The sequence below is a fragment of the Hakea prostrata genome, chromosome 6 (assembly GCF_041222555.1).
Source record: "Hakea prostrata isolate BN-2017 chromosome 6, UWA_Hpros_2, whole genome shotgun sequence".
In the NCBI taxonomy this organism is placed as follows: domain Eukaryota; kingdom Viridiplantae; phylum Streptophyta; class Magnoliopsida; order Proteales; family Proteaceae; genus Hakea; species Hakea prostrata.
The window spans coordinates 20,531,247-20,544,378 of record NC_142605.1 but is presented as its reverse complement, the minus strand read 5'-3'; the positions used below and the strand labels follow the sequence as shown (position 1 = coordinate 20,544,378).

Sequence of the window (13,132 nt, the reverse complement as noted above, 5' to 3'; positions counted from 1 at the left end):
ATAATAGGAGTATGAAGCATGACTAATCGACGACTTTCCTCACACTGAACAAGAGCATAAGACTGTTCTAGTGTAGGAAAGGGAGAACGACTTAAGACTTGCACTCTGATCTGATCATACTCCACGTTCAAACCTGCCAAGAAGTCATGTACTCGAATCTTATCAATGTACTTCTTATATGTCGCCACATCATCTGGATTAGTGGGGTGATAATCCCCATAATGATCCAACTCTTGCCAAAGAGATCGCAACTCGGCATAATAGTGGGCCACAGTTAGTTCCTTTTGGGTAGTCTCATGAAGCTTCTTTCGTAGCTCATAAACCTGTGCATCATTCCCCAACTATCCATATGTTTCAGTAGTAGCCTTCCGCATTTGGGCTGCAAGTATCAAGTAATAGGTAACCCCGGGCAATATTTGGATGCATGGAATTCAAAAGGAATGACATAATAAAAGAGTCATTTGATATCCATTTATCCTGTAAAACACCTGTGGTAGTGGGTTTGATAGTGGTGCCCGTAATGTATCCAACTAGTCCTCTTCCAGCAATAGTCAGGTAAGCAAATCGAGACCAGATCAAGTAATTTGTGCCGTCAAATCTTACCGAAAGAGAATGAAGAGTGGGAAAATATTCGGATCCAGTGGGAGCAGTAATACCATCGATAGTGGCCATGTTGAAAAAATTGTCTGTAGTTCTTCAGTCTTCACTTTTTGAAAAAAAAACTAAAACGTTGCAAAATGCAATAGCCAAACAATGATATGATCAAATCTCCTTTTTCCCTTTTTTTCCCTCTTCTTTTTTTTTTTTTTTTTTTTTTTTTTTGTCTAACAGAATAGTAGATTAGAAGAAAAAATTATAATAATATGGTTCAGCCAAATATGTAATGGTTTGGTTTGGTTTGGTAAATTTGGTTTTAAAATATGATCTAAATTTGGTTTGGGAATTTGGAAAAAAACCAAATCTGGTTCGGCCAAAGAGAATTAGGGAACAAATTATGTCTCAATGGGTTTTTTTGAAGGGCCAGCTTAACAAGGGAGACGGGATGTAGAAAGGGTTACCTGGTTCGATGGTAGAGGCTGTGATCAGAATCAGAAGTAAAGGTGAAGGCGATGGTGGCTTCTCTTCTTCTCTTTCTTCTCTTCTTCTTTCCTTTTCTTCTTGGTCGAGCCCACTGTAGTGCAGAGAAAGAAATTGGTTGCGATGGATTTGTGAGGGTTTGCAATCGATGCAAACTCTAGCTGAAGCAGCAGCAGCAGCAGCAGCCACACCTGTGATTCTAATCGCAAGAAGCAGCTCAGCCACCTGTGATTCTAATCGCAAGAAGCAGCAGCAGGTGATTCTAATCGCAAGAAGCAGCAGCAGGTTGTGGTTCTTCTTCTCTTCTTCTTTCCCTTTTTTCTGTGATTCTAATCGCAAGAAGCAGCAGCAGGTTGTGGTTCTTCTTCTCTTCTTCTTTCCCCTTTTTTTTTCTCTGATCTTCGAGGTGGAACTGAAACAATAGTGCAGCGGTGCGATGGGTTTGAAAAGGAAAAAAATTCTGCCAAACGATGGTTGCAGAATTAGGTTGTAGAAGAACAAGAAAAAACTGCGAAGGGTTTTGGAGAAAAAAGGTAATCTGCTGTGGGTTAATGGGTTTGAAGAAATAGAAAAAATAGAAGAACAACCTAATCGAATTTAGGCTCTGATGCCATGTAGAAATACAATGTTTGGCAGAATGGCTTATTGATCCATGATCTCAAGCCCTCTATTTATAATTAAGTGGAAAGTAGACTATTACAAGGAATAGAAGTTTACATGAATGCAAACTCTAATTTAACTCCTATACAAACTCTTACTAGACTCCTAATAGAATCCAACAAAACCCTAATTTCTTATGCATCCTACTCTGTTAAACTCAACGTGCCCTTACCACTAGTTCATGGGAACTCGTGGCCTAAGGCAAGGATGCCCCCTTAGCCCTTATCTTTTCCTTATCATTATGGAAGTCCTTTCTAGACTCCTCCTAGAATACAGGAATCTTAACCTCTTCAAAGGTATCAAAATTGCCAGAAATGCTCCGGAAGTCTCACACCTTTTTTTGCAGATGACACGTTTCTCTTTTGCAGAGCAACAAAGGAAGATGTACTAGCATTACAAGCAATCATTGATTTATTTTCTGACATCACAGGACAACAAATCAATTTTGAAAAAAAGTGGTGCTTACTTCTCCAGAAATGTGGATCAAGGTCACAAAGGAGCAATCTTATCGGTCTCAGGCATACAGGAAATGAAAAATAATGCATCCTACCTAGGAACTCCATTGTACCATGCCAAAGCAAAATAAAAAAAACTTTGAATATCTTCTCACCAAAATCGGAAACAACCTGGCTACATGGAAAGCATCGACTCTTTCCCAAAATTGTAGGCAGGACATTGGATACAGTATGTCAAAGATTCTGGCTGGGAAAGCCCAACAAAAACAAACAAGTGACACTCATTTCCTGGGGATGATGTTGTAAGCCCAAACAACAAGGAGGACTAGGGCTTAAGCGTATGGAGCAAATTAACAGTGCCCCATTACTCAAGCAAGGATGGCGACTCCTCAATCACCAGATTCTCTATGGGGGGAAATCCTCTAAGCAAGACACTTCCCCAACTCGTCCATCTTCGACCCCAAAGTGAAACACAAAAATGGATCATGGATATGGAAGAGCATCACCAGTATTATCCCCATGCTTCGATCAATGGTAAAGAGGAAAATTGGTTATGGGAAAAACACATACTTCTGGTTTGACTCGTGGGTAGATTCAACAACAAACCATATGGTAGGTGATTTTGACCCCCTATTAGGGCAAAGGCAAGCTACCATAAGAGAAGTCTACCGGAATCACCAACAAAGTAGCAGGGATTCAAATAATCAAAATCACACAAATCTACTACCTCCTCTACCATCACAGTCAATTCTCTCAATTAACCCATCCCCAACATTGGACTCATGGCTGTCCCTTTTATCGACAACATGCGAATTCTCTGCAAAACTAACAGGAATTGCACTATCTAAGATGAATAGCCATGATCCAGTGCCTACCTCTGCCCAATGGTGGAGGCTTTTTGGAAGTTACCAATACATCCAAAATTTAAAATATTCTTTTGGCGTCTTTTAAATGCAGGACTACCAACGAAGAAGACCCTATCCAAATGGATGGAAACAAACCAGACATGTGCCTTACGCAAAAACTCTGAAGAATCAACTTGGCATATTTTCATCTCGTGTGAATGGACAAAGAGAATATGGCAGCAGGAGCTCTGGGGCTGCGAACATAATTCAAAAGCAACAACTCCTTTCTTAATTTATGCATCTCTTTTCTAAATAAGCGTAACCTAGATAAACACACTAAAATCTAGTTCTTCTCAAACTTTATAATCACATGCTACTTCATCTGGTTAGAAAGAAATGCAAAATTTTTTAATAATAAAAATCTTACTCCATCTAAAATCCTAAATAATGTAATAGATGGCTTATGGACCAAAAAATCTCCCAAAAACTTACTGACAGCCTAACAAATAACGAAGTAACACCGACAAATTGGCTCAAATGCTTGATCTCACAAAATAATTTTGGAAACTCACCAACACTTCTATGTGCAGGTGTATATGCTGAACAACAGGGAGACAGGTGGAGCATAGGCTGCTTCAAAATGGAGTCATCAAGGAATTACAACAAGGGCGGGCCCCACCAGGGCAACTTTTGAAGCACTGATTAGAAACTATCTGGATTGTAATACAAAATGCTCACAAAAATTATGTACAACTACGGTACATTTGGTGTGACCACCAAACTCTAGAAAAATACCTAACCAAAGGCAGGGAGATAACACAACTATCCCCCACTTTCTTTCCTTTATTGGCAATGATGATACCAATCACATCCAAGCTAGAAGTTTGTAATCTAAAACAAGATAAAATAAGGGACTGGTTATTTAGTTTGACAATAGGACACATAGGGTCTACTTGCAATGAGACTATGTCTCATACTGGCTGTACCTACTACTTATAATTTTATCCAATTTCTCTTTATCATCAAAAAAAAAAAACCAAAACAAAACAAAAAATTAGAACAAAATGTCACTTTTCTCTCTTTTTGACCTCCACCTTGCTAACATCCCCACATGAGAACATTTTAGGGATATCTAAACTACTGAAAGTGAACCAAAATCAAAACCAAAGTCGATATCATACTGATATTATAAAAGCATGAACAAGAGAAACTACGACATTTCTATTCTCTTAAAACTCCTTAAATCATTTGATTTGCATACAATCATGCTACTACTACAGAAGTATGAATTGTTTAATAAAAGGTACATTTTAATTTTTTTAAACTACTTAATCATTTGATTTGCATACAATCATGCTAATACTACTACTACAGAAGTATGAATTGTTTAATAAAATAATTACAACTCAACAAAATACAATAACCAACTAGATCAAGTGATGGTGTCTCACATATATTAAGTTCAAGCCCGTACATCACGTATACATATCTATTTTTTTGAAATCAAAAATCATTTTTAAAATAATATTTTTTTAAAAAATAGTAGCAATATCAAAAAATAAGTTTAACGACATACAATCATAGATCATAGTCCTAAATAAAAAAAACATTTATTAAATTCAAAGCAATATAAGATTATTTAAGGCATGAACAAAACAAAAATAAAAAATGGAAAGTTTGGAACTATTGGGTATGGCTCATGCTTCACATTCTGTTCCTGACGGACACAAGGATCCCATGAATGGTTATTGTGGCTTTAGAAGTGTTTGAAGGCAAAATAGGTGTTTGAAGGCAAAGGAGTTTTGAGAACTAGGTGAAAATTGGATAGAAATCAACAAAAACCAAGGAAAAACAAGTTGGAGTGTCAAAACCTAGCTAAGAAACAAAGGTGGAAATTGCTGAAACAAAGGCGGAATATCGTAGATTTCGACGGAAAGCAGTGAATTCTATAAAAAGAAATGGATCAAAATTGGTGGGAAAATACGCAAGAATATTGTTTCTATGAAAAATACCTTTTATGGGTATTTCAATCGAGATACCCGAACCAAACATTAGTTCTTTCTCCCATTCTTGATTAGATTGGAATGGAATAATAAATCTATTTCTTCGTCTCTTTGCTAATAAATCAGAATTTTCGTGGAGAATCACAGGATAAGCAAAATTACAACAACTATTTCATAGGATTCGATCAAGTCCTGAATAATCAAGAATCCTATCCTCCCTTTTACTGGAAGGGTACGAACTAAACAAGTTGTGTCCCACTTGCTCATTAGTCACTGAGCTTAGAAATATATCTTTGTTCGACAGAAAGAGAATGAATGTTTATTTGATCTTGATGCTTGTGGAGTGAAAAAGGCACTATACCATAGTTGTCAAGGCGTCGCCTAGGCGTCTAGGCTCCTTCAGAGTGCCTCAAATTGGCGTCACCTTATTTGTAGGCAATAAGGCGTCCGCTTTTTTTTCTTCTTTAAATCACGAGAAAGATGCCTAATCGAAGGCATATATTGAAATATTTATTAGATTCCGATTGTAAAGTATCTATTGTTTGAACTTATATGCATATGTATAATGACGTTACATGTGATCAAATGTTCAAATAAAAATACAAAAACAAAATCGAAAGAAAATAAGTTCTTGATTCAAGTCTCACACTCTCACTCTCACTCTCACTCTAATCTAATCCCTAATCTCTTTCTCTCTTCCTCTCTTCTTCTCTTCCATTCCCGCGACGACACTCCGGCAAGCAGTGGCTAGCGACAAACAACTTCTTCTCTTCCTTTCTTCTCGCGACTTTTTATTTAGGACCTATTATGTGTGGTTTGTAGTATGTTGGATGACTTGAGGTAGTCTGATATTAGTTTTTTTATTATATAAGATATGATAGATTTAGAGTGAATGAGATGTACACTAAAAATTTCACTTCAAACGCCTCAACCGCCTCGGAGGGCGCCTCGTCGACTCATCGCCTCAATTAGCCTAAACCACCTTGCATCGCCTCATCGCCGTGACAACTATGCACTATACTGGATCTGCACAGATCTCCCGATAATATCCATAAATGACTTGTTTTTGGTAAGAGATGAACATTAGCATATGGATATTCAGGCGCATGGTACACGTCGGTACTCCAATGCATTTCTCCCTCTGAGTCAGAATAAATATGTTTTTGAACCCTCTCTTTAAAATTCAAAGTAGATGTACTCACGCAAATCTCAGCAATGACTTAATCTGATTCTACATATTGATCATTTTGAAATAAAAGAAAACTTTACCACCCCATAGAAATTAAATGGATTCAATTAGATAAGAGTTTTTTAGAACATATCAATAAGCTAGACCCATACTGTGAGTTGTCTCATGCCATAAATAAACCCGAACGCTTAAGAAATCCGTTGGACCAAGTGGATTCACATCTCTTAAAACCTACACAATCCTCTGTTCCTGGAGTAGAGGTAATTTGCTTAGCTTTACATCCGTCCCAAGGTATCATTTCTAATACATCTGTGGGGCAGGCTCATACAAATTGAGTACATCCTATACATGTATCAAAATATTTATTGAATGTGACATTGGGTTTATAAATCTCCTTGATATGTAGATTCCCATCATAGGGTGATCCCCTTACGATCCGTCTCACACCCGAATGAGGTCAAACTCAGGGATGGTTTTTGTGGACCTTGACAAAACCACAAGGATTTTAGCCCAATCCATAAAGGACATGGTTCATAGTACAAGCATGTAAAATCACATAATTATCCTTAACCCTTGATCCGGGTTACAACAGGATCCATGCTAGTACCAAGCATGTAAAAGATTGGGTAAACTAGGCCAAGCTAGTATAAAACCCAGCTAACCCAAAACACGGGTTATAAAATAAAGTGTTTCTCTCACTTGAATATGCTAAGGATAAAAGCATGTCAGGCAAAAACTCAGCTTGTAAAATATGGGTTAATTTTCTGAATCAAACAAATGTGGAAAACAATAGTTTCATACTACGTGGAATGCCACAGGGCGGTTCTTGAAGAAGTTCCAAATCTATTGTCCTCAGCAGATCATACGATTCCCTACAACTGCATGCGTAGAGGGTGTTGCATGGAATCATCTTCTTAAATAATTGATGTGACACCTCAGAGAACAAAAATGCAAATACTATTTGGACTAAGGGTATTATAGTCCTCTAAAAAATGTCCTTTAGTTATTTGTTGTAACTTTGTTTGTAAAGATAACATGTGTAATAAGGCATTATGAATAGCATTTGCCTATAAATAGATGTACCTATTGAGAATTTAGCACCTTATGTGAACTTTACTCCTACCTTAGAACCTTTTCTCTTTGAAGAAATCTTTCAAGGATGGTGCTCTTCTCATTTAATAGTGTGCTCTCTTGTAATCTCTCTTTCATATAATAAAGAAAGTTTCTTTATGGTAAGTTCTTCTCTTCTACCCTCTTAAGTCTTTCAAATCTTTTCGGAAACCTGAAAGGGAACCTAAGCAAAGTAAGGATGTGAGATCAAAAGGCTTGTTTTTCTTTTTATTTATCTTAATTTCATAGAGGAAGGATTTGAGATGGCATGCCTACAGTCGTGCCTCTACCATCTCCTAGCCCCTCTATACCTTTTTGGATTGCATGCATCTATATTAGCATCTATATATTCCTTAATCATCTTGTAAATATTCATGCACGCCACCAATCACACAAAAAATTGGCCATGTGGGTGTGTATATATATATATATATATATATATATATATATATATATATATATATATATATACACATGATGACCCCATTTAATGCAGGTTTAGTTATTATCTGCACCCAGTAGAATAAATCAAAGGATACCTCTCCCCTGCTTGGTGATATATTTACTGAAAATGCCTAATGACACTTACAACCTAGTGGGAATGTAAAATCCTTAAAGCTAGGAAACAAATTCTCAGACACCAAAAATAAAAAAGGAAATAAAATCAAATCTAATGGAGGCACATATGTGTCAAGTACACATTATTTACAAGCTACTTTGGTTTATAGAATTAGGAAAGAAACTAGATGTACCCCCCCCCCCGGGAGACAAATAATGGTAGACACTTCAACAACTGCTTAAGTGTCTATATAATATGTGTCGTTCAATGTACTGCGTAATTTACATTCTGAGTTTTTAACCATCTATTAAGTAATAGTTAATCTTGTGAATTTTCATCTACTATTGCACAATTGACTTGTTTTTCTAGCCAATTATGTCTCATAGCAAGAATAGGCAAATATTACGCAATGATTCGACATTCACTAGCAACAAGGAGTGCAAATGCAAAACATCAAAACTGTGAGCTTTTCTACGGTTCAGACTTCAGATATTTAAAAATGTTCTTTAAGCCTATAACAAGCTTCAAATAAAGTTTCAAATCCATATAAGGCTGTTAGTCCCCTGAAACATCAAAGAGAAACTAGAAAAAGAAAAATATTCTGGTGAAATTTTGTGAAACTTTTGAGTTTCGGTAAGCAAAACAACAAAAATGAAAAAAGAAGATATTTTGAAGTATTAATAGGGTATTGGACTTAAAAAAATTTACCAGTTACGGCTTTGATACCATGTTCACTATTTCACCTAAAGACTCAAATTTTGGGGAAAGGCTATGTAAATGTAGACATCAATATAGACTAATAAAATACGTCGACCCAAAAAAAAAAAAAGACTAACATGATGATTATAATCATATCATTGGTTAGTCACCATGTACAGATTTACTAGATTTTCATGGAAATAAAACTTAACTGCTTGAATGTTTTCCCAAGTGGAATAGCAATCATGACACTCAAGACACAAATCCAGCAAATTGCATCCAGTATGAATTTACTATCTGTTTTGAAAATGAATGCCACTGCATCCAGTAGGAAATTTACTATCTGATTTGTAAATGAATACCATGACAATTAATCGCAATCTGAAAATGATACTCACCTGCTCAATGATGCACTGTTATACATATTTAGCTTTTCAAAGAAGGCAAGAGTATAGAAAGTAAAACGATCAACAACAGACACGCCAACCTGCATCAAATAGATAACTTGATTGGAAAAAAAGAGATATCCTGATGCAGTGATTCCCAATGATAGGTTAACAATAAGTCATGGATAAATCCATCCATTGCATGACCAATACAAAATTCCAGTGAAGAATAAGGGAGAAAGCATTTCTTACATCAGAGTCCAGGTGATGTGAATAAGAATTTTCGCCTTTCTTGCTACTCCCAATAGCCAAGACACCAGGTGAACTGAACTGTAGATATACAAGAAATTAGGACCCCTATTAGTATCACCTTATGGTGGTTCTGTATCAAGTTAATGGAGATGACAAAATCCTTATTAACAGAAGAGAAGATGCAATATATATTCTAAAAGCCTTTAGTGCTGTCTGAATAACAAGAACAGAATTCATCACAATGAAGAAAGTAGGCGCTGAAGTACATCAGCAATCACTTGCAGGATCCTGCTAATAATTTCCTATTTAGGAATTTTGCAGTATGTTTTATCTTTATTCCCTTGCTTACATTTATTTTTTCCCATTTGATGGATAGAATCAAGGTGCTAAGTATACGCACCAGTCAGGTTTTAGCTCTCTTTCGTTAATTTCTTTTCAGTTTCCCATTTGGACGCATAATGTTAAGCTTTCTAGCATTTAGCACATTAAAATGACACCATAAGGAGACTTCTTGGACACGTATTAAACAGTTCCAAGCACCAAGGTATTAAGATATGATAGATAAATCTTAGAATACATGCAACTCAACTTGAAATTATCTCATTAGATGGGACTACCTGCATGGACCCCTTCTTTCTCCAGTTATCTCTATTCAAAGCCATATATGCTGAAAACTGTAAGCTATGCATAGGTGTCCTCACTTCTAGAGTAATTTTATGCCAATCTGTCTCTTTTAACTCTTCCAATCATTCAATGTAAATTAAATCACCTCCCATTTAAAGGCCTCCACTGCATATTTCCATGCCATCCCAATCAACTTTCTTGCAACTTATCATGTATCAAAGGTCAAAGCTACTCTTTAACGCTTAGTTAGCTCTAATTCTGATTCCTTAATTCTATTTTTTACTCATTCAAACACATGTCTGTTCACTACCAACATTTAGCCATATACATCACTCCGGTTGTAAAACTGTACTATAAAAGTTTCTTTTAAGGAATATATAGAGATGCAACATCATCCTCCATTTCTCTTTTTTGTTTATGATTATGATTGAATGAAGGTAGCCAAATATTCACTTTTGCAATATCACCCCATCATCACCACCTCACTTCCAATCCTGTTGACAGTTTGATACTTAAGTTGCACATGATATAAATCTGTGCTTATTTAACTAATACTAGAGCCTTCAATCCAAGGTTTGTCTAAATAGCTCCAACTTAGCACTTATCCCTGTCTTTGTTTCATCTAGACAAACATCCTCATCAAGCATAGGGCATACACCAAGGGATAGGACTTGAATGTGATGTAAACCAAGCCTAGGGCGATGTAGGAGAAACCCTAGAAACTAGGGGACCTACAAAGTGGGCTACTAGACTCTTAGAATTAAACACCTATTCTTGACGGATAGTAAAGAAAGGAATTTGCAGCACTTGAACTCTGATTAATCAAGCATGTAAGACAGCTAAAGTAGAGAAATAAACACAATAAGTCCTATTGGTAAGCACAACTAAACAAGAATCAATAAGAAAACAAGGGGATGGGGATCTTGGCACCATAACACTAAATTGAATGCAAGGGTATTAAGAAACTTAAAGAAAATAGAGCTGTCATTATCAATATCAGATTTCTAACAAGGAATTCAACGATTAACAATGTAAAGGGAGTTTTAGGAAGTTTTTTTTTAAACAAAAATACTGCCAAAGAATAAATGAGAAATATTTAGGGAAAGATAATGTTACCTGCTGATCCTGGCTGCAAAATAGGGGTTAGAAAGCATTTAGGAACAGAAATAAGAGAAAGAAAAAAATATTTTGAAGTAGTGGTGAATCCTAGGAAAGGAGAAAAAAATGTTTTGAAGTAATGGTGTATCCTAGGAAAAAGAGTAGGTGATAAGAGAGAGGGAGAGAAAGAAAAGAAACAAAGAGAAGGGAAATGAGACTAACAAAAGAAAACTAGACTGCCGTACAAGGGAAAGAGGAAAGAAAAAAAAAGAACAAAGATTTTTTTTCTGCAAGAAAAACAGAACAACCGTGGGGTTTGGGGAAGAAGAAGAAGAAGATTTTCAGGAAAGAAACTAGGTCTTTTTCGAGAAAAAAGTAGATCTTTGTAGAGGAGAGCAAGGGGAATTTTTCTAGTGGGAAACAAGGGTGAAAGGAGGAGAGAGAGAAGTGTTGGTTCCGCCAGGGAGGGAGAGAGAGAGAGAGAGAGAGAGAGAGCAGCCTGAGTCTTTTCTAATTCTTTTATTCATTCATTGATTGCCAAAAACGAATTCCATACATGGTTTAAATAAAAAAATTGATCCCTCACAACCCTACATGTTTAATTCCCAAAATAACCCTAAATTAAGTTATAAATATAACCCAAACTCAAAATAATTCAAAATTGGGCTAAAATAGACTCTAGGCCCAGCCCATACAGACTTAAACATGAAATTAAAATATTTCAATAGTAAACTACTACCCAACCCACTAAGACTAAGGAAAATAACATGACAAACTGCTTATGAGCAGTGCTTCTCATCGAACCATAGGATCCTAGCAATCCGATAACCTCCAAACTCATCATCCATCCACATAGATGCTGTCGAGGGATGATCTCTACGTCGGCGTCGCCGGTAAACTCAGAACTGCTCACCGATGTCCTCATCATAGGGCAAAGGGTAAATTGGTAATTCCCTACACTTAGGGTTTAACCCAGGAGTATCCATCGAAAAAGGGTAGGGTTTTAGAGTTTCTAAGGGGGTTTAGAGCCTGCTCAGATTGATAATTAGATCTGAATTCAACTGCAAACAGAAGTTCAGATTTGAAAAGTGAAAATCAACAGTAAAACTAGGGATTTCATGGATTTGGCTTGGGCTCGGACTCTCAGAGAAGGTCTAGGATTGCTAGTTCTGCATTCCAGAATTGAATTCTGGTGTTGTCCTTCAACTAGAAGTGAATCTAATTGACAAAATTCAATAAAACTTAGATTTCTGCACTCTTGAATTTTATGCAAACCAAGGTAGAAGATGAAGTGAAGGTTTTTGTTAAACTCAGAACCTGGGCAGGTTTGGGAAAACTAAGATTAGGAATGTACTCCAGAGGTTTATGCGATTCTGGAGAGGGTAGAATGGACTCGAACAAAGTTGGGATTGAAGGTATCCTTGGGGGAGTAAGAAGTGGAGCCATGGATTGCTAGTTCTGCATTTCAGAACTGAATTCTATTGTTGTCCTTCAACTAGAAGTGGATCTAATTGACAAAAATTCAATAAAGCTCAGATTTCTGCAATTCTGAATTTTCTGCAAACCAAGCTAGAAGATGAAGTGCAGGTTTTTGTTAAACTCAGAACTGGCAGGTTTGGGAAAACTAAGATTAGGAATGTACTCCAGAGGTTTATGTGATTCTAGAGAGGTTAGAATGGACTTGAATAAAGCAGGGATTGAAGGTTTCCTTGGGGGTGTAGGAAGTGGAGACACAGGCAAGAAGGAAGGGAAGGGAAGCCAGCGTGAGCTAGGATAGGGCTGGGACTTGAAGGTAAAACAGAGGATAAGGGATAGGAGCAGTTGCGATGGAAAGGGTAGGGTAGTCTAAGTCTGAACTAGAGGGGAAGGGGGTACGAAGGCTGCAGACAAGAAGGGGGGAAGGGTTAACGCTGGGGTGGGGTCCTCTATTTAGTTGGGAATGCTGGACTGATGCTAGAAGGTTGAAGATGATGGCCGAATCTGCAGATCTTAACTTGAAGTTGAATGCCGATTGCTTTGAAGACTTGAAGCTGTTGAAAGCTGAAGAAGAAACAGAATTTCTGACTCAAACCCTCAACCAAGATCCACCCAATAAAGGAGGTTCCAATCCTCAACTTAATAAATTTATTAATTTACAAAACTAGAAATAATTTACAATGAAAGGCTATTTATAGC

At 36.8% G+C, this 13,132-nt stretch overlaps 1 protein-coding gene across 1 annotated transcript in view; it reads right to left on the bottom strand.

Annotated features, from left to right (window-relative positions):
* LOC149012519 (Peptidase C13 family) overlaps positions 1-13,132 on the bottom strand; it is a 44,380-nt gene that overhangs the window by 4,238 nt on the left and 27,010 nt on the right. Inside the window, exons 6-7 of the mRNA XM_089160057.1 lie at positions 9,236-9,313; positions 8,996-9,084 (exon numbers count right to left, since the gene is read on the bottom strand). Coding sequence (XP_089016183.1) covers positions 8,996-9,084; positions 9,236-9,313 — 167 coding nt within the window. The remainder of the gene's footprint in view (positions 1-8,995; positions 9,085-9,235; positions 9,314-13,132) is intronic.